This window comes from Nelumbo lutea, chromosome 1 (assembly GCF_056320005.1).
Source record: "Nelumbo lutea isolate HS-2025 chromosome 1, American lotus-T2T, whole genome shotgun sequence".
Lineage (NCBI taxonomy): Eukaryota > Viridiplantae > Streptophyta > Magnoliopsida > Proteales > Nelumbonaceae > Nelumbo > Nelumbo lutea.
Window position 1 is genome coordinate 124861505 of NC_142684.1, and position 26707 is coordinate 124888211.

The 26707-nt window shown below is 36.4% G+C and overlaps 1 protein-coding gene across 15 annotated transcripts; it reads right to left on the reverse strand.

The window, feature by feature from the left end:
* Positions 1–78: 78 nt before the first annotated feature.
* LOC148877341 (uncharacterized) lies at positions 79–18817 on the reverse strand. 15 transcript variants are annotated; one of them, XR_016113016.1, is made up of 11 exons: positions 18436–18817; positions 18109–18253; positions 17130–17298; positions 16551–16809; positions 3042–3130; positions 1795–1977; positions 1618–1703; positions 1369–1512; positions 773–903; positions 567–679; positions 79–450 (listed from the first exon to the last, which is right to left on the reverse strand). XR_016113016.1 is itself a non-coding variant. In XM_088985069.1 (11 exons), the coding sequence occupies exons 1-10, from the start codon at positions 18653–18655 to the stop codon at positions 575–577; spliced, it is 1470 nt and encodes a 489-aa protein (XP_088841195.1). In that variant the 5' UTR covers positions 18656–18817; the 3' UTR covers positions 79–450; positions 567–574. The 15 variants fall into 15 exon arrangements, 6 of the variants coding, with proteins under 6 accessions (XP_088841195.1, XP_088841197.1, XP_088841203.1 ...); XR_016113018.1 differs by having other exon boundaries at positions 79–453; XR_016113017.1 differs by having other exon boundaries at positions 1353–1512.
* Positions 18818–26707: the final 7890 nt, after the last annotated feature.

Below are 26707 nucleotides of genomic sequence, written 5' to 3' on the forward strand. Positions count from 1 at the left end.
TCAGTAAAAGTTTACGGTGGCCTTCGGATGTGACATTTTTTAGCCCAAGTGTGAAACGTTCACAGACTATAATGCTTCTTTGATAATTAATTGCTATTAGCATTTTAAGCAAATTTCATTCACTCAACACAGCCAGAGGACTCGGATGCATTGACAAATTACCTAGGCCTCTGTTTTTCATGCATATAAACAGTTTCTACAGTAATTAGCTCTAACAATCACTAAGTGGGCTGCTCTACTCCCAAGAGCTTGGGGTGCAGAACAAAAATTAATAGAGTAGGTAAATACAAAAGAAATTATCACATAGAGGCTGATAAGTCCAGTGCAAGTTTTCTGATCAATGAAGAACGTCATAACTCATAATGGCCTCTTGGGTGTCAAAAAGTACGATATGTACACTCAGCATGAAAGCTGTTCTGGAAGCTCCTCAATTGGCATAAATTGGTTGTCCTGCTGGCACAAAAGTACACACTTCACAATGCTCTTCTCTAGCCTCCCGCTATTGGGGATGAAGTTAGCAAACCATGCATAAGAAATCATGACATGAAGTAGAAGCTTGAAGTTACCTGCGCTTCTAAATTTGATTAGAAATATACTGGTATGTACACCATTTTTTCTTCTTGACCTTTTTGGGCAAAAATAATTTTCCAGCTTTTACTCCACTCGTTCTCCTCAGCCTCTAGTAAACAACAAATAATAAGAAAGCATGAACCCAGAATTTCAGGCCACTTCTGGCATCAAAGGCTTAGTCTGGAGAACAATACAAACTTACAATTTATGTCCATCATGGTGAGGTTGCTTTCCCCACCTCTTCAGCAGATGCATGCAACCAGCTGCAGTGAACAACCCAAAAGCAGCAAATGCCATGACAACCGCATTCCCAATGTTCTGGTAATATCCTTTCTGCAATAAAACAAATGAGTCAACCAGGCCAAGAAATTCGTTTAGTCTCATCTCATAAGTGCTATGGCTGAAAGACATAAAATAAGAAATACTGGGAGGAGCATGGGGCCAGGAGCATGAAGAAGTCATTCTTTACACATCTCGTAAAGGAAAATGAATTGCACTTGTTAAGTTAAAAATTTCACAGGAGATCTCCAGGGCCAAAAGAAATTTTCTCTTTGATCAGTGGATCCCAACTGCCTAGTTTATAGACATCATTCTAGATTATTATCATCTTTTTTGTGCTATTAAATGGATTGTTATGGCAATCCAATAGGCCTTTATGGCCCTGTAGATCTGCAAGGTGGAACCACCAATAAAATTGAACCTTTTTGCCTCAGAAATGTCAAAGACACTAAATAGATCCATCACTTGGTGGATTAAAATGCATGCAAAGATTCAATTTATACAGAATTGTTTGGGTACTTTTCCTTCCTCCATGCCTCCTATCCTTGAGTATTCCTCTAGGATAAAAAGCCACACACTTGGATCAGAACAAGCAGAACCACTGCACTTGAAGGAGCAGCAGACAGGCTTATCATCCCCCCACGCAGCTCATTTGGTATATACCTGTAAAAACAATATTAGGAGGCCTGATATCAGATTCCCTCCCTATAAGAAACACAACTGGTGACATCCAAAAGGGTATTAAAGAGAAATTCTAATATAACTTACACGGTCCTCAATCTTGCAAGTGAAGGTAAAATCAGGCCAACACAGGCATGGAACAAGCAAAAGAGAGTCACCAAAAACCCAATATCCTGCAAATCATAATTCCAATGCTTAGACTTCCATACACCAAGCTCCAGCACTAGATCATGTTTTTATATCTATGATTTATGGCAGAAATACCTGATAATCATAAGCAACTATAGACAAGACAAAACCTGAGGTAAGGAATGCAAAAAGCAGGCAATCCTCTGTTCGAACAGGTGATGGTCCACTAAAGAACCAAGGAACCGTGGTGCTCCCAAGCATTCTTGCACCCAGAAGACATGGATATATCATCCCTAGATTTACTTCTCGGCCATCTGCCTGGAACCAGGATAAAACATTGTGAGTAGCATATAATTATACAAAACATTGCAAAGCTGACAAGCCAAGAAAAGATTAGGCAGAGTCCAAGAAATTTTCTTCCAGTTTTTCTTTTCGTTCAAACCACATACGATAGAAGAATAACATAAAAGGCAAAGGTGCTTTTTTTTCGCAACGAAAAAATCTCAATCTAAGATCTCAAAGAATACACCTGAATGTGGTTCAATGATACCAATGACATTGAAATTTATCTTTTAGAGGACTATTCAAATGAAAATTGGCAACTCAAGGGAAGCTAAACAGGGAGAGGTTGTGAACATGTGAGCAGTTATAAATATCATCATTAGGCTTTTCTGGATTTTATTTTCATCTGATTATGCATGATATAAAATTGACACATAGCGTCTGAAATTTCTCCCTAGAGGATTATCCAAGTGAAATTGAAGCCAAAGCAGGGATGCTAGACCAGTAGAGGGTTTGAACATATATGGATTGACAAACTAACATTCTGGTTTTCCTAAATCTAAATAGAAAATGGAACAGGATTTCCGATCATCACGTCCCAAAAGGTATTTTGAATAGTATTTTGGATCATACCTAATCAATTTGCAATATCAATTTCTCCTCATTTGATAAGTTTAAACCCAAGATCCCCAATTCATTAAAAATCAAATTAATGATCTAAAAAAAATCATAACAGCATATAGCCAATCAGAAATTCATTTTTCATATGGATGGTTAGAATTGCAAAACTTTACTCCACAAGTAGCTGAGGGAATTATCTAGCAGATTTTGGACATGTTCTTAAAACAATCTCCTGTTTTATATGAGGTAAGTATGGATCCATCCCAGTAGCTTTATATATAGGTGAAACATAAAGCAAATATTGCATAACACTAAACTTCTAATACGAAGCTGCAAGGACAAATAAGGCAAGCCTCTACCAACCTAGTTGCATGCTTCTACTTGATGCATCTTCAAAATGCAAAGAATTAAGAAAAATATCAGTCACCGGAGTTCAGAACATATTCTATCAAATTCTAGTTGGCAAGTAAAAAGCGCACCACTATAGTCGGTGCCCAGAGAATCCAGAAGACTGCAACGGAGAATTGAAGGCATGCTTGTGACCAAGCCAAAAACCATACCCTCTTATCTGTCAAGCATAGATAACTACATTACCAGAAATAACAACAATATGTCCAAATTGAGATTCTGCAATTGTGTAAGATAACAAACTATATGGCCAAAGATCTACTAAGTAGGTTCCCCTTCCACCCAGTATGTGTCCCATCAATATGTTAACAGACCAGACCTCAGATATCCTTATTCAGAAACAAATGTATCTTCATGTCTCAGAAAGTATGGAACAATTTCTAGGTTGATTAAGCATGAGAATTTAAGGAAAATCATTGAGCACTTGTCACAACATGCAATTTGCAAATTGTAAGACAAGCATCCAATTTCCCATTTTATGTAGTAGCATAATAGATTACAGATGGGCATAAACAAGAATACTCAGTAGTGATTGCTTAACTATATATAGAATATTCAAAACAATTTCCAAAGAAAAGTGGGGGACCTCTGCAGCCGTGGATAATCTGGATCAATTTTGGATCCTTTTTTTATTTTTCTTTTCCTTCTTTATTTTGTCTATTTTGAGAATATGGTAGGCTTACTCCCTTTCCTATTAGAGAAAAGAACAGGATGAAGTTTTTTTTTCATTTCTTTTGAAGGGCTACACAACGGGGGGTAGCCCCTCGGGTATAGAAGGGGTATTGAGAGATTCAGAAGGTAAACTTATAGCATTGTTTTCCAGCCCCGTGAGCTTGGGTGACTCTCTCAAAACAGAGTTGCTGGCAGCATTACAAGGGGTGCAGATTGCCAATGAGTTACAGTTAGCAAATTTGGTGATAGAAGGGGATTCAAAAGTGGTGGTGGGATGGCTAAAGGACCCGGACTCTATAACCTGGTGCTACAGAAATGAAATGAAAAGGTTTAAGTAGCTTACTAGGAATATGAATCTCAGGATACAGTAGGTGAGGAGATCTGCAAATGGAATGGCTGATGCTTTGGCTAAGCAAGGGGTGAATAGGGATTTATTGTTTTGGGCTCCATTGTAATTTTCTTTGCAAGGGGTGAATAGGGATGTATTGTTTTGGGCTCCATTGTAATTTTCTTTGCTCTTTGCTTTTTATAGAGAGGTAGCATCTCGTGCCTCTCTAAGGGATGCCTGTAAAGTCTATCTTAAAGTCTAATAAGAGCTCATCTTATTTATCAAAAAAAAAAAACTCTGCCAAAAACCTTTCTGAATACCAATTGTCTTTCCAGAATTTTAAACGCTGATCATTTCCCACCTTCAGAACCAGACCCCTATTCAGCAAATGATACAAATCCATGATCTTCTTGCAAAGGGAGCACCCTAGGGAATTAACACTAGAGCTAGTTATCCAGTCACCTCTGTCAGTGCCATATTTAGCTGCAAGCAGTTTCCTCCACCAGCTATCCTTCTCTGTCCCAAACCTCCAGATCCATTTTCCAAGGAGGGCTTTATTAAATATTTTCAGCTTTCTAATCCCTAGAGCCCCCTTTTCCTTTGGGAGAACAAATTTGGTCCCAACTGACCAAGTGAATTCTTTTTTCCTCATCCCAACCTTTCCATAAAAAAACTCTCTGGAGTTTTTCCACCCTCTGGGCCACTTTTGTTGGAATAGCGAAGAGAGAGAGAGAGAGAGAGAGAAAGAGAGAGAGAGAATAAGAGGGCAGATTTGAAATGGATCTTTTGAGGAGAGAGATACTACCTCCCAAAGTTAAATATTTCGCTTTCCAAGAGGCTAATTTTCTTTCCAGCCTTTTCACCACCGGATCCCAAATCAAAGATGAAGTACACTTGGTTCCTGGAGGCAAACCAAGGTATATGGTACTATGGTAGGCAGAAATCCAATTTGACAGGCTAGGACCTCAGCAAGAGATTCAAGATTCTCAATCCTGCCCACTGGAATTAATCTACTCTTAGACCAATTTATTCTCAGCCCTGTAACCACTTCAAACCAGCTCATAATCCCTAACAGAATTTTAAGTTGATAGCAGCTGGACTTTTGGACTTTCTCCCCCAGGCTTAATTCAAAACCTTTCAACAGGCCCAACTTACCTACTCTATTCACAAAAGTAGTTAAGATCTCCACACAGATAAAAAGAAGAGGGGAAAGGAGATCCCCTTGTCTAAGGCCTCTAGTACTTTTGAAGAATCCTGCTGATTAACCATTCACTAAGACTGAAAATTTTGGAGAGGTAATGCATACCTTTATCCAGTTTCTTCATCTCTGACCAAAATTCATGCTCTCCAAAACAAAGTCCAAACATTTCCAATTCACATGGTCGTAGGCTTTCTCCAAATCTAGCTTACATAACAAACCCAGCCTGCCCTCCTTCCTTGAAGCTATCAATTCATTAGCCACCAGCACACTGTCTAGCATTTGCCCGCCAGGCACAAAAGCAAACTGATTTTTTGATATCACTGAATCTAAGACTTTCTTAAGTCTTTCAGATAAGACCTTAGCCAAGATCTTATAGCAACTCTTTAATAAACTAATTGGCCAAAATTCCTTAATATTTGTTGCACCCTCCACCTTGGGGATTAGAAAAATGTTGAATTCAGACTTCTCTCCAGAGCAGCATTGTGATGAAAAACCTTCAGCAGATCACCCTTCACCACCTCCGAACATTTCTTGTAGAATAAGTTAGTTAAACCATCCAGCCCTGAAGATTTATCTACTTCTAAATTTTTAATCACTTGCCACACTTCCTCCTCTGAGAAAGGAGCTCCTAGCTCCCTCTGTTGCTCCTCTGAAAGCCTTTTGAAAGTCAGATTGATCAGGAGGGGTCTTCTATTCCAGTTTTCTTTAAACAAATCTGAAAAATACCTCGTGTCAATGTTTTTCATATGTCATATCTGTCCATGTTTCTCCCACCTCACCATCTAATTCCAACCTCTCCAACTGATTGAACCTTTGCCTTGCATTTGCCATCTTATGGAAAAAAAAAAAAAAAAAAAACTAGAATTTTTGTCCCCTGCTTTAAGCCATTTAACTTTAGCTCTTTGTCTCCATTTCAAATCATCTTTATAGGCTAGCTTGTCTAGCTTCAGCTTGGCTTCTACCCTCTTTATTTTTCCACTTCTGACAAAAGACCCCTCTCTTCAGCCAAAATCCACTTCCTTGATAACTTCTAGACACAACCTCCTTTCAAGCTCCACGCCACCTTTGGATTCATGTTTCTAGAGTTTCAGACAATCTTTAATAAGATTAAGTTTTTTTGCAAAAATGAAAGAGCTTGTTCCTTCAAGCTGAGCTTCTGACCAATTGGAAGAAAGCAGATGGACCAGCCCCTTCAAACCATTTTCAAGCTTAAAAGGAACTTTCCTTATCCTCTGATTTCCACAGACCAGTTGTATAGGAGAGTGATCGAAGACCGGCCTAGGGAGAGCAGCCTGTTTTAGATTTGAAAAGAATCCTTCCATCCAAGAGAGACCAAGAATCTGTCCAACTTTACCAGAACTGGGTTCTCCTGATTGGGCCCCTACAAGCGGAAGATCAATAAGTTCAAACTGATTAACAAAAATATGCCAATCTCCTCTTTTCCCTAGATCTACAGGTTCCTCCCTTATTATCCTCCAGAAATCTCACCACATTGAAATCCCCTCCAATCACCCAAGGTAAAGAGGTCCCACCTCTGGCCTCAGCCGGATCCTCCCACAATCTCTCTCTCTCTCTCTCTCTCTCTCTCTCTCTCTCTCTCTCTCTCTCTCTCTCTCTCTCTCTCTCTAAATTTACAGTTAGACCATAGACATTTGTGAGCTGCCCCTGGAAGCCCCCCTCAAACTCCAGAACCACTGAGGCTGAAAACTCCCCAACATGAGAAGAAACCAGTTTGCATTTTGAAGAATTCCAAAGGATTCAGAGACCCCCTGTTGTCCCTCTAGCTGATTCAGTCACCCACCTCACTTGGCCTTGACCCCAAACACTTATGATTACACCTGCATCTACTGTTTCCAATTTTGTTTCCTGAAAGAACACTACATCCGACTCCCACCTTCTTAGCAAATTGCAAATCACCAACCTTCTCCTACCTGACCTCAGTCCCCTAACATTCCACGAAAGTACTTTTAGTTCCATCTGCTAACAATACTGAAAACCCCCATTCAGGACCTTAGACTGTACTTCTAGATTATGATTGGTGGACGTTGAACCAGTCCCTCTACAGGCTAAGTCGCTACATTATTGACATTAGAGAGTGAAATCCTTCTCAAAAGAATGAACCCATTACCCATAATTCTGAAGGATTGCAAAATCTACCAAATTAGTAGCTGATAGACTTGACAAGGAGGGAATCTGGAGACCTTTCTGTTGGCGTTTTTTTTTCTTTTTTAGCTTCTTGATATCTTTCCATATCATGGGATTGCATTTCTTTTCCTTCAGTCAATAATGCACTCATTGATAGCTGTAGAGAAAATGGGCCGAATGGTCCATAGGCTATCATTCTATGTTATGTTTTGTTTATGCTTTTCTCTGTAATGGGCCTTATTCTGGGCCCATACTCCTATATACTCTATCTTTCTACTATCATTTTTCTTCTGGAATAGGGACAAGACTGGGATGCAATTTCTAGCACTTATCCTTGGTGTGTTTCGGCTTCTTGCAATATTCACAGACCACCTCCTTCTTTCTTGTGCCACTAGGAGCTCCTATAACCCCTTTGGGTTTAACCCCCATATTTGCAAAATGATCATTGATGCCGACTCCTTGAACCTATACTTGCCTTCTACTCTCTTCACTGCTGACCAAAGCGTATGCTTGTGACAATGAAACACTTTCCTTGGACAAAATGTTCTACTTTGTGATGTCATATTCAGGATTCAGCCCTGTTAGGAACTCAAAGACACTGTTCCTTTCAACTAATTTCATGTATGTTTCAGCATCATTAGGGGTATCCCATGTCACAGCCTCTACCAGATTAATCTCTTGCCATAGAGATTTCAGGGTTGAGAAGTATGTTGCAAGTGATTTCTCCCCCTGCCTTAGATTCTTCACATCACTCATCAGTTTATAAGCTCTGGCAACATTCAATTTCTGGGAGTACGTTTCTACAACACTATCCCAGATTTCCTTAACCGAGTTCATCCAAAGATAGTGTTGACTAATGTGTGGCTGCATTGAATTCACAAGCCACCCAATCATTGTGTAGTTCTCTTGCATCCATCTCTCATAAGATGGATCATCCTCTGGGGGAGCTTTCTTGCTCCTAGAAATAAACCCCCATTTTCCTCTACTACAAATATGGATTTTCACTAATTGTGACCATGCTAAGTAGTTGGTCCCATCAAGTTTAACTGTAGTTACAGCCAACATAGAATCGACTGGGGTTCCCAAAGTCTATCCATATTCAGCAACGCTCTTGCTTTCAATGTCCGAGGAATCCATCATGCAAAGGCTCCAATTAGGGTTTTGTAGAGGAGATGGGTCGAATGGCACATACACTGTTATTTCATGTTATGTTTATGTTTCCCTCTGTAATGGGCATTATTCTGGGCCCATACTCTGTAATGTTTTGTGCTTGTAATTTCTTGCCCACTCAAGGGCCTCTCTTAATAAAATGTTTAGAGTGTTAGAGGGAGGTTTAGCTCGAACCTCTCACTCTCTAACTCTCATTGCCGCCAGCTCCCTCTCTCTCTCTCTCAACTTCTTAATCTTCTCTTGTTCATTTTTCTGGTTTTGCATCTAATCTCAAACAGTCATATACTTCAAGAGGACTGTTTTCAACTTGGTATCAGAGCGGGCCAGACCTTGGCGTGACCCTCATGTGGTTCTAATCCAGCCAACTGCATGAAGATGTTCTAGGGCTGGAAGTTTAAAGTCATTCACCTGGTTCTTGGAGGTCATTGGAGGGTGCCCAAGTCTCTACACACTTGGAGAATAGTTCGGTGACCAGGAAGAATCAGAGAGCAAGGTGTTCGGCCTGATTTAAAATCAGAGAGAGGTGTTCGGCCTGATTTGAAGTTCAAATCAGATATTCACTTACTGTAAGTTATCTCAGTTATTGTTGGGTTATTTTCGTTGCTTGGGAGGGTTGTTAAAGTATTTGAAACCCTCCTCCATTCTGCCCTACTATTCGGCTAATGCTGGACTGATTCAACTCAAAGATTTCTGGGTTGTTTTGGAGTGTAGTTCGGCTGTTGTTGGACTATCAAGTTGCTGAAACTGATTTGGACTCAGTGGTACTAGTCCAAAAATTCTGTCCAGCCTTTGGTTTGGACCTATACAAAACATTATTGAAGTGGTTCCTACTAGTTAACAGTAGGGTGTTAACTACTGCACACAGAGTGTTTGTTAAAAGGCCTCTTAAGGACTGTGGACTGTTATTTCTTCTCTTTGGGACAACGGTTGTTGGGGACCTGAAATACTTTGTGTTTGGAGGACTGTTGGTTGCCCCATTAAGGCTGAAATAGTATTTCTTACTCTAGAAAGTGCTGCCACCGAGTTGGACTGTCACGGTTATCAAGACTGAACTGTTTTTTGTGAGCTGGTTGTTGCCGATTCAGCTCAAACTAAGTTCATCAAGATTCCATGTACCTTGGAAAACTTATTAAAACCCTAATTGGAGTCTTTGCATGATGGATTCCTCAAACCTTGAAAGCAAGAGCGCTACTGAATATGGACAGACTTTGGGAACCCCAACCGATTCTATGTTGGTTATACCTATAGTTAAACTTGATGGGACCAACTACTTGGCATAATCACAATCAGTGAAAATCCATATTTGTAGCAAAGGAAAATGGGGGTTTATTTCTAGGAGCAACAAAGCTCCCCCAGAGGATGATCCATCTTATGAGAGATGGATGGAAAAGAACTACACAATGATTGGGTGGTTTGTGAATTCAATGCAGCCACACATCAGTCAACACTATCTTTGGATGAACTCAGCTAAGGAAATCTAGAATAGTGTTGTAGAAACCTACTCCCAAAAATTGAATGTTGCCAGAGCCTATAAACTGAAGAGTGATGTAAAGAATCTAAGGCAAGGGGAGAAATCACTTGCAGCATACTTCTCAACCCTGAAATCTCTATGGCAAGAGATTGATTTAATAGAGGTTGTGACATGGGATACCCCCAATGATGTTGAAACATACATGAAATTAGTTGAAAGGAATAGGGTCTTTGAATTCTCAGGTGCTTCTGATCACATGACCAACCTTTCCACTCTGTTTGTTTCGTATGATTTGCTTCCTGGTCGTGACAAAATCACCTTAGCTGATGGTTCTCTTGCCTCTAATTCTGGTAAGGGAACTGTCAAGCCTACAGACTCCTTAGTTTTATCTTCCACTCTTCATGTACCTAAATTGAATACCAATTTATTATCTGTTAGTAGTTTGACCAAGTCATTGAATTGTTGTGTAACATTTTTTCCTTCTCACTGTGTGTTTCAGGATCTGGAATCTCAGAAGGTGATTGGGAGTGGCCATGAAGCGAATGGAATATACTTGCTCGACACTCCTGGCCAATGCCTTGATCATCCCAAGAATGCTGCCTTTGGTTCTACTTCTTCAGAGTCTGCCAGTCAAATTATGTTGAGTCATTGTCGTTTTGGTCATTTACCTTTTTCTGCTTTGAGTCATTTACTTCCCAATTTGTTTAAGGGAGTCAATGTGTCCAGTCTCAACTGTGAGTCATGTCAGTTGTCAAAGCATTGTAAAAAAAATTACCCTGTAAGAAATAAAAGAGCTTCTTTTCCTTTTCATATTGTGCACTCTGATGTGTGGGGGCCTTACCACTTATCTTCTATGGGGGTTATAGATATTTCATCCTGTTTATTGATGACTTTTCTAGATTCACTTGGATATACCTAATGAAATCCCATGATGAAGTTCCAAGACTTGTGAGGCAATTTCATGAACTTGTTTTAACCCGATTTGATACCAGAGTTAAGGTTTTCAGATCTGACAATGCAAAAGAGTACTTTGAGAAGAGCTTATCATTGTATCTCTCTGACATGGGGGTTATTCATCAAAGCTCTTGTGTTAGAACCCCTGAACAAAATGGAGTTGCTGAAAGGAAAATTAGACATATTGTTGAAGTTGCAAGAAGCCTTTTGTTTGCCTCACATGTTCCTACAAGATTTTGGGGTGATGCTATTCTTACAGCTACTTGTCTTATAAACCGTATGTCATCCAGGGTTTTAGGGTTTAAATCCCCCTTTAGTCTTCTTCATCCAGATAGGGATCTTTTTCTTATTCCTCTTCGTGTGTTTGGTTGTACTTGTTATGTTCACATTCCAAGTGCCCAAAGGCATAAGTTTGAACCAAAAGCCCACAAGTGCATCTTCCTTGGTTATTCCCCCACACAAAAGGGTTATTGTTGTTTTGATCCAAAGACTGACACTCGACATGTCTCTATGGATGTTACCTTTGATGAGCTTTCACCTTTTTATGGTTCCGCTCAGGAAGGACATTGTCAACAGGGGGAGAGTTTGTCACAAGTATTTGTTCTTCCTCTTCCTGTCCCAATTGAGTCACTTGACAAGCTTGTATCCTCAAAAAATGAATCAAAGGAGGATCAACCACTCCATTCATCTTGCCCTAGTGCTCCTATTTCTTTACCTCCTCGTCCTACCCATAATCCCAAGGTGTATCAAAGGCAAAAATCTAGGAATGAGCAAGTTGTTTCCCTTACAACAGATGAGGCTCATACACTCCCAATCACAAATGAGATAACAGATACTGCTTCAGCCCCTTTGGAACCATCATTCCTAAATCTTGATGTCCCATTGTTGTTAGGAAAGGAAAGCAGAAATGCACTACACACTGCATTTCCAAACACCTTTCCAATGATCTACTTTCTCCTTCATACTTTGCTTACCTCTCTTCAGTTGCTTCTAACCCCATTCCTAGGTCTGTGTCAGAAGCTCTTGGGATTCCAGAATGGAGAGATGCCATGAAGTATGAAATAGATGCTCTACACAAGAATGATACTTGGGAGGTGGTGGATTCTCCTAAAATGAAGGATCTAGTTGGGTGCAAGTGGGTCTTTACCATTAAATACAGGGCTGATGGGACTATTGAGAGGTACAAGGTCAAACTTGTTGCAAAAGGCTACACACAGACATATGGGATTGACTACCTGGAGACCTTTGCCCTTGTTGCCAAGATGACATCTGTGAGGGTTCTTTTATCTCTGGCAGCTCACTTTGATTGGCCTCTTTATCAGTTAGATGTAAAGAATGCATTTCTGAATGGTGACTTATATGAGGAGGTCTACATGTGTCTCCCTCTAGGAATGTATAAGAAAGATATGCAAGGAAATGTATGCAAATTGAAGAAATCACTTTATGGCTTCAAACAATCTCCTAGAGCCTGGTTTGAGAGATTTAGAGATGCACTTGTTAAATTCGGCTATGTTCAGACACAGTCAGATCATACTCTCTTTGTGAAGAAAAGTGGATCTCTAGTAGTGTATCTCATAGTGACCGATGATGATTCCTCAGGCATTCGGGCCCTTAAGTCTTTCCTCCGTACAAAATTTGAGATTAAGGATCTGGGGGAGTTGAGATACTTCCTTGACATAGAGGTTGTTAGATCCAAGGATGGGATTCTTATTTCCCAGAGGAAATATGTCCTTGATTTGTTGTCTGAAACTAGAAAAATGGGTGTTAGACCAGTTGCAACTCCCATTGATACGAGTCACAAACTTTCAACTTCGGATGGAACATTGTTGGAAGACAAAGGGGTCTTTCAGAGACTTCTTGGGAAGCTTCTGTACCTGTGCATGACTAGGCCAGATATTGCGTATGTTGTCAGTTGTATTAGCCAGTTCATGCATGCTCCTAGAGATACTCATATGGCAGCAGCAGAACGGATTTTGTGCTATCTGAAAGGCTCTCCAGGAAAAGGAATTCTATTTACCAAGCATGGTCATCTGAAGCTTGAAGCCTATGATTGAGCTAGAAATATTGATTATAGAAGATCTACTTCAGGGTATTGCAGTCTGGTGGTTGGTAATGTTGTCTCTTGGAGGAGTAAGAAACAGTCAGTTGTATCCCGATCCTCCGTAAAAGCAGAGTATAGAGTCATGGCACATGGAGTCTCAGAATTGTTGTGGCTAAGGTCCTTAATGGAAGAACTTGGGATTGATCATGACAAACCCATGATGTTGTACTGTGATAATCAAGCTGCCTTCAACATTGCTCACAACCCAGTACAACATGATAGAACCAAACATATTGAGGTTGATAGACACTTTATTCAAGAAAGAGTCTCTTCCGGTGAAGTGTGTCTTCCATTCATTACTTCGGAAGGACAATTGGCAGATTTCCTCACCAAGGGTATTTCCAAGGCAAGGCTTCAACATGACATAGGCAAGCTAGGCATGATTAACATCTATGCTCAGTTTGAGGGGGAGTGTAGAGGAGATGGGCCGAATGGCCCATAGACTGTTATTTCATGTTATGTTTATGTTTCCCTCTATAATGGGACTTATTCTGGGCCCATACTCTGTAATGTTCTGTGCTTGTAATTTCTTGCCCACTCAAGGTCCTCTTTGTAATATTTCAAAGATTAACTTAATAAAATGTTTAGAGTGTTAGAGGGAGGTTTAGTTTGAACCTCTCACTCTCTAACTCTCATTGCCACCAGCTCCCTCTCTCTCTCAACTTCTTAATCTTCTCTTGTTCATTTTTTGGGTTTTGCATCTAATCTCAAGCAGTCCTATACTTCAAGATGATTGTTTTCAACTTTTAATAAGTTTTCCAAGGTACAGGGAATCTTGGTGAACTTAGTTTGAGTTGAATCGGCAACAACAACCAGCTCACAAAAACAGTTCAGTCTTGATAACCGTGACAGTCCAGCTCAGTGGCAGCACTTTCTAGAGTAAGAAATACTATTTCAGCCTTCAAGAGACAATCAGCAGACCTCCAAACACAAAGTATTCCAGGTCCCCAACTACCGTTGTCCCAAAAAGAAGAAATAACAGTCCACAGTCCTTAAGAGACCTTTTGACAAACACTCTGTGTGCAGTAATTAACACCCTAATGTTAACTAGTAGGAACCACTTCAATAATGTTTTGTATAGGTCCAAAAACGAAGGCTAGACAGAATTTTAGACTAGTACCACTGAGTCCAAATCAGTTTCAGCAATTTGACAGTCCAACAACAGTCGAATTGCACTCCAAAATAACCCAAAAATCTCCGAGTTGAATCAGTCCAGCAACAACCGAACAGTAGGGCAGAATGGAGGAGGGTTTCGAATACTTTAACAGCCCTCCCAAGCAACGAAAATAACCCAGCAATAACTGAGATAACTTACAGTAAGTGAATCTCTAATTTGAACTTCAAACCAGGCCGAACACCTCTCTCTCTGATTTCAAATCAGGCCGAAAACCTTGCTCTCTGATTCTTCCTAGTCACCGAACTATTCTCCAAGTGTGTAGAGACTTGGGCACCCTCCAATGACCTCCAAGAAACAAGCGAATAACTTTAAACTTCCAACCCTAGAACATCCCCATGCAGTTGGCTGGACTAGAACCACATGAGGGTCACACCCAGCTCTGACTTGCTCTGATACCAAGTTGAAAACAGTCCTCTTAAAGTATAGAACTGCTTGAGATTAGATGCAAAACCAGAAAAATGAACAAGAAAAGATTAAGAAGTTGAGAGAGAGAGAGAGAGCTGGCGGCAATGAGAGAGTTAGGGAAGAGAGGTTCGAACTTAACCTCCCTCTAACACTCTAAATCATTTTATTAAGCTAATCTTTGGAATAGTACAGAGAGGCCCTTGGATGGGCACAAAATTACAAAGACAAAGTATATAGGAGTATGGGCCCAAAATAAGGCCCATTATAGAGAAAAACATAAACAAAACATAACATAGAATGACAGCCTATGGGCCATTTGGCCCATCTCCGGTGAAGTGTGTCTTCCATTCATTGCTTCTAAAGGACAATTGGCAGATTTCCTCACCAAGGATATTTCCAGAGCAAGGCTTCAACATGACACTGGCAAGCTGAGCATGATTAACATCTCTAACTCTCTCATTGCCGCCAACTCTCTCTCTCTCTCTCTCAACTTCTTAATCTTCTCTTGTTCATTTTTCTGGTTTTGCATCTAATCCCAAGCAGTTCTATACTTCAAGAGGACTGTTTTCAACTATGGCCAAGGGGGAAAACCCAATATACCAAAGAATAATACTAAAATTAGTTTTATGAGAAGTTTACAATAATAAAATAAACTGATCAAAGCCCACTAAAAAAAGAAACAGAAATTACAAAATATCCCTCATGTTCTAATTTGAGAAGTTCCATTCAAGATTTTGACATTAATGTGCCCAGGGGACCCTTTATGTAGCCAAGTGGTCTGTGGTCCCCATTACCAAGCTTCTCCTAGATCTAGTACTTTCTCTCTCCAGGGTTTCTTCTTTCCCTTTGTCCATGTTTGCATCATTGTTCAACATCAGAGCATTGCTATATTTTATAGCTAAACCCCCCTCTCACTAAACTCTCTTGGAAGCCAGAATAACATTCACATCTTATAAGAATCTCAGTGGAAAGAAAGGACAAGGAGCTTCCAGCTGCAACAAAGCCTATGGTACAAGTATAAAAGGGTGTCTTGGGATACTAAGAAAACTCAGTAGCATGAGAAAGGAAAGTTAAGAGAAAACAAGGAACAGAGAGCCAAGGAAGGGAACTCCAATTGCATCGAAACAAAGGAATCACAAAATTGAGTGGTCATGGAGGGAAAGAGTTGAGAGAGAATTGGAATAGAAGAGAAAGACAATGGAGTCATGAAAAGGAAAAGAAAGATGACTTGGAAAAACTAATGTAACATTTATTGCTAGGTCTTTCCTTCCACGGTGAAAACACAACAGGATTCCTAACTCAGAGTAAGGTGCTATTGCCAACTGTTCCAATAAAGGGGAGGAAGTCGGAATCTTGTTAGGATATGTAAGTGCTATATAGATTAGCAATATGCCAAGTTGATGATAGAACAAAAACAGTATACCAAGTTCCTCCAATTGAATAAATTACAAAACGTTATGTCACACAAAAAATATAGGAAGTTCATACTCTTTTAAGAAATTTATATCATGATTACTATTTAGTGTTTTCATATAATTGTCAAAGAAAATATATTTAGTATTTGCTTATACCTGTTGCTTGATAACAGCTTAAGAGGCTAGACTCAAAATCTTATTGCATTGTCTTTTAGTGAATAAGCTTCCAAGGAGGCTCTAGGCTCCTCGATGGTTGACGCTGAAGTTGGGTACCATCTTGTTTGGAAAGGGAAAAAAAATATTCCTTATGCAGATAGTTATTAATGTTTTGTGGTTTCATATATTTAGTTTTTTTCCCAATACTGCCTTTCCATTGGCACCATATAGAGAAAAGTCCCTAAAAATGACAAACAATATGAGACAAAGAAAATCCCCAAAGAGGGCAATCACTGTTGGATAGGAGTATTCAACTATTTGCAACTTTTAATTTGCTTTAACAAAAAAAGAATGACAAAGCTTTCAGAGGATATACAATCCTTACCACCAAGAAAGCATGCAGAGATGGATGCCTTATAGCCCTCTATGGCTGTTAATGGTGGGCTTTCTTTCCACTGCCTAATTATATAGATAATACTCATTGTTGACAAGAACACAATAGCAGTAGAAGGAAAAGTAACACTTCTCTTCAAATTACCACCGATAAGCCAATTTGCAAGCGCTTGACTTCCAATAAGAGAGGCAGACTCATAGAAGGCCATTAGCCAAAAGGTGTCATTCAATAAATCCTTCCTGTAGCCTAGCTGCAAAGAAAGACAGCATGCATTAAAGAAAGAGAACTGAGAGATAACATCTAGATATCTGAGTGAAGTGCAAACCTTTTTCTTTGATAAATAATATGTGGCAACCTTCTAGTATGAGAACATGTGTGTGTGTGAAAGAGAGAGAGAGAGAGAGAGAGAGAGAGAAAGAGAAGATGCCAACCATGCAAATGCACCGGTAGCATCACCAAAGACTTAAGTTGCTTTCTATCTTGAGATGGTGCATGGCCTGCCAAAATCATTATATCCCTAGAATCCCTAGTAATGATGCAAAACTGAAGAATAAAGCTTTTGAGGCAAACCTTATCATGTTCGACTACAATCCATGTCTCAAAACCAAATGAAAATATGGAAGAAGCAAGAGACAGACATATGCTTGCCATCCAAACACTTGGATGCCTGCTAACACTCTTCCAGAAGCCAACCACAAGGTGAAGGAAGCAAAATAGCACACAGACTTTCCTTTGACCTCTGCATACAAGTTATATAAAAATCTATCATTAGATTTTCTTAAGAAAATGAGCATAATAAATTGGCATGAAAAATGAACAATCAAAAGGACTTGAATAAGAAATTTCTCCTTCACGACCTAACCATCAGGTATCCACTTGGAAAAATGATTTTACAATATGTACAAAAGAACATCCTCAATGCCCATATGTTCTCATAAATGGTCCGCTTTCTTTCTTTTTTTTTTTTTTTTTGATAATTAATGGTCCGCTTTCTTTCTTTTTTTTTTTTTGATAATTAATGGTCCGCTTTCTTTCAATATAACTCATGCACATTGATTAGAAAAAAAAACAATCAAGGATTACTGAAACATGGGTCAACTTATATAAAATTTGGTAGCAGAGGAAGAGAACACTTGTGCATAGTAAACCAATTTGACATAGTTGCTTCAGCTACCTCAGACAAGACTTCCATCATTTGATCATTATCCATTTGAAGGAAAGTTTGCTCAGACCAAAGGAATTCATGTGCATGGTAAGCCAAATGAGACCAACCTCAGAAGTTGTGCCATCTATTTGAGATAAGAGTTCTATCATTTTATCATAATCTATTTGAAGGAAAATACAGTGGCATCTCATCATGCAGAAGTTCAGTAATAGCTAAGTAACTTGTAAAAAAGATAAAATCTTAAAGTTTGAAACTACAATCCCAAATTCATGTCGCGCCAAGTTTATTAAAAAAACGCCTAATGTCATTCCAAAAATTACAGGACCCGGACATAGCACTTGCAATTAAAATCTCAGGAAAAATAAGAAAAATATGATCACTTACATTATATCAGAAAGTATGCCCAATGAAGTGCCGATGAGGAGAGAAGCAACGGATCCAGCGCATAGAGATGCCACCATGTGCTCCTTGCTCAGACCATAGTATGCATACTCAAACTCCCCATATATGGACTCCAGACCTTCCATTACTGGAAAAAAAAAAAAAAAAAAAAAAAAAAAAAAAAAAAAGATAACAAAGAATTTATTCATAATGTCAATCCAATCCCTCTCCATTGTAGGAATTGTAGTAAACATGAAAGATTGAAGGCTACCAGAACAGGGGCCAAATAATGTTAATAGAATGAAGTGAAGAACAATGCAAATAACTGACCTGAAGCAAGGGAATATACGAGCAGGAAACTTCTCTGGAAACGAAGAAATGAAGCTGGGATCGAGGTGGAAAAGGAATCAAGATCGAGGTAAGTGGAAGTTCTGTTAGAGATCGTTGACATACAGGGGAGAAGGAAGACACAGAAGAAAGAGGAGCAGAAGAGGAAGATATGCAAGAGAGGTTTTGGTTCCCACACGACGGTCTCGATCACAACCCCCATTGGAGATGTTTAGATCTCAAAACCCTAGAATAGGTGATGCTTAGGCAACCAAACCAAGAGTTTCAGAACCGAAAAGACGATGGGGTTGATATGGTGACGATCACAAACAAGGCCGAAGATCCAATGCAATCGTCATGTTGATAGGAGAGTAATCAATTAATTATTGTATATTTTGATGGACCAGTAGTTAATTAAATTTCACGTGAGAAATTTTTTTCATACTAGTAATTTGAATTTTCATATTAATAACCAGTAGTTATTATTATTATTATTATTATTATTATTATTATTATTATTATTATTTGTTGTTGTTGTCATAAATAATTTTTGTATTTTATTAATTGTTGTTGTTGTTGTCATTTGAATTTTATTAATTGTTGTTGTTGTTGATGATGGACCAGTAGTTGTATTTTATTAATTTTTGTTATAAATAAAAATAAATTTTATTTTAATAATTAGTTTTATTTATTATGATGAATATATATACATGTTACCAAATGCGATAGAATTTTGTATTTTTTATTATTTGTGTTTTATCTTTTCTAAATATTTATTATTCAATTATGATATCATGAGCTTCTTTGAAAAGTTGGATTATCAATCCACCACCTAGATAAGAAAATAGTTTTACTTTTAGATTTGTTTTAAATTATATATCATCTACATTATATAAATAATTTTTATTTATTATATTTAATTTTTGTTTAGCATAATTAATATATTTTTTTATATATTCTTTTGATTACTTGTACTTTTTATATTTTAAAGATTTATTATTTAACTATCATATTATTCATTAATCCATTTGACCCAAACCACTAACCCAAAAAGGAAAATAATTTGATTTCTAGGTTGCCACTAAATTTTATATTACATTTCAATCATTGATAATGAATGTATAATATTATAGATGTATCTAATATTTATTTTTATGAATATGTAACATTAGATATGTGCCCAATTTTTTTCTATTTTTTGTTATTATTTATATTTTCTATTTTTAAAATTTGTATCATTTGGCTATGAGATCATTTCATTTATAGGTTGATTTTAAATTTGGCATTCCATTTTCATCATTAACAAAATTACTTTACATTTATATGTATCTTTATTTAGTATCTATAATGAATATGCAATATTAGAGATATGTCCAATTCTTTTTATTTTTTGTTATTAAATATGACATTATTTATTAACCCATTTGACCCATAATGGTTGAATTGCTTGCCCACCATTGGGAGGGAAGAAAATAGTTTTGTTTTCAAATTATTTTTCAAAATATTTATCTTTATAATATTAAAATTAATTTTATAGATTTAATGAGAAAATATACCTGCATATGAGATTTAATGAAAGAGAATAGGAAAATAGTTTTATTTCTAATTGGTTTTAAATTTTATATTTCATTTCTATAATTAATAAAAATATTTCTTATTTATCATAATTATTATTATTTAATATGTCGAATATATGATGTTAAAAATGTTCCTAATTTTTTGAATTCCTACATTTTTTGCATTTTACCAATTTTTTATTTTTATTATTTAACTGTGACAACATGGATTGGCCCATTTGACCCAAAATGGTTTAATTTCTTATCATTGTCTATATGAATACACTAGTTTTTTAGGTAGACTTTAAAAGTATGTTTTATGTTATTGAAATTATTAATTTATTATGCATGGATTTAATTAATAAAATTTAAATATGAGAAGAAATAAAGATGCATTTAATATATGATTCAATAAAGGTGAATGCAAATTAATACCTTGAAGTGTTGGATTTAATGAGAGCAAATTGAATGCATTGAATATCTTATAATTGTCTCTTTTCAACTTATTTAATGTTAATAATTGATTTCCCTTTTTGCCCTCATTCTTTATCAATAAATTTAAATATGGAAGGACAAATATTGTCTTCAAAAAATTACATAAAATATTAGTGAGACTATTCATATTTGTTAAAGTAGTATAGATAGGGGTGTAAACGGATCGAATTCGAATCAAATCAGGCAATATCCGAATTCGAATCCAATTAAAAAATTCGATATCCAAATTTGATTCGCCATCTAACGAATATTGAAAATTAATATTTGAGTTCGAATCCAATTAAATATTCGAGTATTCGATTCGAATTTGACTAATTAATTGTTTTAGGTAATTAATAAATATTTTATTTATATAAAGTATATAAATATGTAAATCATTTATAATTTAATTATTATATATAAATTATATAAAATATTTAAAAATTTTATATAATATATATAAATTAAATAATCGGTCGAAATTGGATATTTGTCGAATCGAATCAGATCATATCCGAATTCAAATCCGATTAACTGTTTGGTATGAATAGGATATCCAAATTTGACCAATTAGATATTCGAATTATCCAAATTTGATTCGATTATATCAAATCTCGAATTCAAAATCGAATTTTTGAATACTATTGACACCCTAAGTATAGATATAAGAGAGTAATTATATGGAACTATAAAGTGCTATTAACTATAAATATCTAATATATGCAACACATCCTAAAACTAGAGAGTTACGTCTTAAGACGATTGACTATTATTTTCTCAAGAAGATCATTTCAAATTTGGTTATTTGGACTCTTAAATAAAATTTCCCTTCCTCCCATACATATTTATCTACTTAAATTAAATGTTGTTTTCTCAAGAGAATTATTTTAAAATTGGTTATTTCCACTCTCAAATAAAAGCTTTTTTTCCTTCAATATATATCTATCAACTTAAATTGTAGTTACCTCCACTTTCATAAAAGTTAGGGGTGGTTATCTCCACTAAAAAAGTAAAAATAAAAATTCATTTCAATTGATGTAAAATTCATAAAGTGGTGTTATTTAGGTTCCGTTTTATTCATTACCTAGTTAAGTATGTTTACTTGAGCAAGTGTTTCATAGGAAAAACTTGCCTGAATTAAGTGAGGTTCCAATGTTATGGATAAGTTGCTTAGCCACCTTGTAGGAGGAGGTAGTTGATACTCTCCAGTATCTTCAGTTACTGTGGGATCCAATATGATGGCAAATTAACATGGGGATCGTGGTCAATTTATTGGTTGAATAATTATCCCCTGCTAAATACGGGCAAACAAATGGGGCCTTAGAAATAAAATTTGATTTAATCTATTAAATTAAACAACAAATTTATACATAAAAGTCAAATAAAATAATAACATAAATTTACGACCTAAAAAAATAGATGTCAAACAAATTTTATGAAAACATAAATAAAAAATAGAATATTGGTCTCGTACTTGGTATGGGGATCATTTTCTCGTAGATGTTGATAGTAATGTTTGCGGCACTTCCTTGCAATCCCTAATAAGCGTTTATTATTTCCTTAAAAGACAAAGAAAAAGGATAAATTGCATATTAACATATTAACACCTTAAAACGTGCCATTGTAGTACCTAAATTCTTGAAAATTGTCATTTTAAGTTCCATTCAAGGGCGGAGCCAAGTATATTCATGAGTGGTTTTTGGCCCTCCAAACTTTTTTTTGTTAAAAACTTAAAACTAATATATATATCTTGAACTTTCAAATACAACTTGTGTAGTTGTATATGCCTTGTTGACCGGCCCCACATAACATAAAGAGGATGAATGCTGGTGTACTATTTAAAATCGTTGATAACTCTTTCCAAATACTTTTAAAATGCCAATTTTGCCCTTATATTTTCAAAACATTAGGAATTCTTTTTTCTATTTGAAACCATATTTCCTCCTATCTATCCTCTTCAATCTCGTGACTAAACAAAGAATACCAATAAACAAGTAACTAAAACAAGGCTACCAAATTCTGAACTGCACATGGAGATTATTGCATAGTTGAGAAACCCACTTTTCCTAAGGAAAGAATTAAAGATACTTGATATTGTTATAATCAAGGTTCAAAATATCGATATGCCTGATATACCGATAGGGGCATATCAGGAAAATCGATACCGTTTTGTTTACTTTTTTACGAAATTGGTTTAGGGGGGCAAGTTTAGGTCTCCTCCACCCCCTGAACCGATTAGACCCCCGATACACCCACTATAGGGGCGTATTAGAGGGATCCTGGATCGATACGTATTGGTCAATATGAGCCAATACGTGTCGATACTTTAAACCTTGGTTATAATTAAACATTGTGAAATGGATGGTTGGATCAAGTATCGGGAATGGCTACAGTTAGGTAAGACTGTAGATCCATATAGCTATCCATTCAAGGGAGGCAGGAGGAAGGTTGGACTCATGGGAATGTTAGTCTATTCAATGGACGGCCGGCCACAATGGGAAAATGAAAATACTTGGAGAAGGAATTGAAGAGGCTAGACTAAGTTTCTCCTTTTGAGATCGAATATTCCTTTTTTTTTCTTTTTTTTCTTTTTTTCTTTTTTTCTTTTTTTGCATATAGAAGTCAAAAACATTATCAAAAAGCCACAAAACATTTGGTGAAAAACACCTTTTTGTGCTTTTCACAAAAAAAAAAAAAAAGCTGAAAAACAACTTCTAACTCGCATTTTGGAGAAACCTTTTATTTATAAGTAAAAATCCCATTTAAGAATGTCAAACCAAATGCTCAATAGATTAATAAGCCTTTATTCAAAAAGTGCTTATCTAAAAGCTTATACCCGACTTGATAACTCTTTATTTTGATGCCATAAGAGCATTATTTCAGGGGTATTTTAGGTCTTAGAATAGTCAAAATGTGTTATTTTCCTATTTAAATTCAATATTTATGACCTCTGAGGATCCATGTGCAAATCCTAGAGAAAGCTAGGGAAGTTTCAGGGCTGAAATATAGTTTTTTGGGAAGCTGGTGTGAATTTCAACTGAGAGATGGGATGTTTCTATGAAAAACTGGGAACAAGAGGGTGCCTTCTATCTGCAAAACCTAGATAGGCGCCCCTTCTACTGTATTATCATACTCCCCTCTCCTTAGCAAACCCTAGAGAGCCTCCCCACTCATTCTTTTCACCTCTAACAAACCCTACCTGCCCTACGCTATCAAATCTCTACCCTTCACTCTTCCCTAACATTTAATCTCAACCATCCAAACCTTAATAGCCCCTCATTACCCTTAGATCTCTCCTTATACAACATCCTAGCTTTACACCTCACTCCTTAAACCTCAACCAATTACCTTAGGGTGCTACATCACACCAACCAATCACATTTCTCCATTCTAGATAACCAAATCTTAGCCCTACACAATATTAAGCGTCCTCTCCTTCTCTTCTCAACCTTAGGATCACCTTAAAACAATCCTAATTCTCCATTCTCAACCCTAGGGCACCCATATCTATAAAAACCCAATTGCTGCCCCTTTTTCTTTCTCTAATCCTAGTTTTGTCCACCCTTCTCTATAATAAGGGCATCAAGGGCCCTACAGAAGGGGTTGGTCAATTCACCCAGTTCATAAGGCTAAAGTTTCTTAAAGAGTTCAAAGGTTGTAGAAGGGAATGATGCCCAGATCTTGTTAGGAGGAGTTCTTGCAAACAGTCTAGCCAATTTGCAACTATCGCCATTGGATTTGATCAACCATCATTTTCATTTTATTTATTTTCTTTTATGTTATTTTTATTCCAGCAATCTTTTAGTTTTAATTTTTGTTCGTTTGTGTGTTTTGCATACCTGAATTTGTCTGATTCAAGGCTATGGTGTCTTGAGGGGTTTAAGGGATGAATGGAGGGAGAAAGCTTGTATTTCATCTTCCCGGATAGCTACCACCACTAGATCCAAATTTTGGATCACTTTTATTTGTTTCTTTTATTGATTTCATTGTTCCTTAATTTCTAAACATTAATTATTGTTTTGTCTAATTCCGAACCTTTAATTTCAGCATTAATAAATTTTATTTTTTTATTTTATGCAAATCCTATATACACTTTCCTTTTATTTGTCCATAACAAAAAATAATAATTTTTATTCCTGCTTCCTTGTGGGTTCAACCCCTTTCTCACCACGTACTGCGTTGTTTAAGGTTACGTGAGGATTGGAAAAAATTATAAATTATTAAATTGGTGTTCTGAAGTGGTTAACGACATGCTTCCGGACACACCAAGTTTTTGGCATTGTTGTTGTGGAAGCAATGGAGAAAATTTTTTATTTGTTTTGTCCAGATCTATTTCATTATTTTTTTATTTTCATTTGATTACTTGATCTATAATCTCATTTTAATTCTTATTTTTCTTTGATTTTGCAGGATGTAATAGAAAAGCTGGGGTACCGGAGCATTGTCGAACTGTTGAAGAAAATAGAATAGAAGAGAAATTGGGATTACAATTCAGGTGTAGTTGTCCAAATTTATTCTTGTTATTTTTTGTTTTTATTTTCAAATTCTTTTTGGTAAAATAGTGTTTTCGAATTCTTAGTTAATTATTATTTTTTATTTCTTGATAGATCCGATTTATTTTTTTTAGGATTATTTTTTGTTTTGTTCTTAGATGTATTTTTCTTTGTTTCAATATCTTGAGTGAAATAGACTTTTGTTTAGGATTGTTAGGTTCTATTTTTTTATTGTCGCATACTCTTTTTTGTTATTTTCTGTTTAATCCTTAGAGTAGCGATTTCCCTTGTTAGTATTTATTTTTGTAGTTGTTAATTCTTTTTTTAGCATAATTAATCCTTTTATTTTTGGTTTACTACAATTATTTGTTGCTTTATTTAATTTCCCCTTTAATTAATTAGTTATTTAATTGATTAATTAATTGTTGATTAGAAGATTATTCAAATTTTCGAATTGGAGTTTAAATTTCAAATTTTAATTTTAATTCAAATCTGAATTTGAAATTGAATTTGAGTTTAAATTTAAATTTTAAAATTTGAATTGCATAAAAAAAACTAAGAAAATAAATAAATTAAAAATTTTAATTAAATTTTTTGCATTTGCATTCCAACATTTAGGGTTTGATATGTTCTAGAGCATGCTTCATATAGGATTATTTAATTACTGAAATTTTTTTGTTAGTTGTTAATGTGTTAGGGTTTTTCATTTTTAATTGCTCCTTTTGCTGAATTAGCTTGTTTTATTATTTTATTTTATTTCTAAATTGCATATTAGAGATAATTGTTCATGCATTGTAATTAGTTGCATTTATTTTGCTTATTGTGTTTTTTTTTTTCGTTAATCTATTTAAGAGCAATCCAATTTAAATAAGATAAGGTGAGGATTTCATCACCCTTCCTTGGCCCAAAAACCACAATCCTTTCACGTGCGATTTGCCCTAAACCTTAATTTAAAATTTGGATAACAAGATCCTTTAGGGGCCCCCACACATTTGGTTCAAAAGTGTGTTAAATTTTAGGGAAGCTTGTGATTACTTTCCATAACCAAAGGTTGGTCTCTAAGGAAAGAAGTTAATCGGCTAAGCCTATGTGGGTTTTGTGGTTACTTAATTAGGTCCTTGCGAGAGCTCACAAGGGGAGCCTCCCACATCCCCACCTCTTACCTAGTTAAGCAAAGGAAGTGGTGTAATTCCAAGTGAACCTAAGAGAATTCACAATAGTTGAACCACTAATTTAGGAAACCTTAAGTCAGCCCGTAGGTTGTGTGTTTGAATTGCTTGCATTTTTTTTAACTTAAAAATTCAAATTTGAATTTAAATTTCAAAATATAAATTTGAATTTAAATTTCAAATTTCAAAAAAGAGAATTAAAAATAAAATAAATTCAATGGCCAGAATTTGTGGAATGAGAAACCACTTCCAACCTAAGCCACGAATAGATTGGAACCATGTGTCTCAATAACTAGATAAGATTAATGGGATGACCCAAATGCTTAATCAAGTCCTTGCATTTTGTTAACAATTAATCCATACCCAACCTTGTCATCCTACCCAACATGTTCCATCAATACAAGCCCAACCCATCATGTTAGCTAGTGCCCTGTGGTGGGCCCATGTGAATCAGTCATTTTAGAGCAAGTACATGTAGCTAATGGATTTTTTCAACCCAATGCGAACCCATTCTTTCATCCATACCCTAGGTGGAAAAATTAGCCCAACTTTGCTTATTGGAACCAAGCCCAAGAAACCACCC

Coding starts and splice junctions, on each gene's coding strand:
- LOC148877341 (XM_088985069.1), bottom strand. CDS start 18,655: ATGGGGGTTGTGATCGAGACCGTCGTGTGGGAACCAAAACCTCTCTTG. Junction 16,810..17,129: donor TTGTAGTCGAACATGATAAG/GTTTGCCTCAAA, acceptor CTTTCTTTGCAG/CTAGGCTACAGGAAGGATTT. Junction 1,513..1,617: donor CTTGCAAGATTGAGGACCGT/GTAAGTTATATT, acceptor TTGTTTTTACAG/GTATATACCAAATGAGCTGC.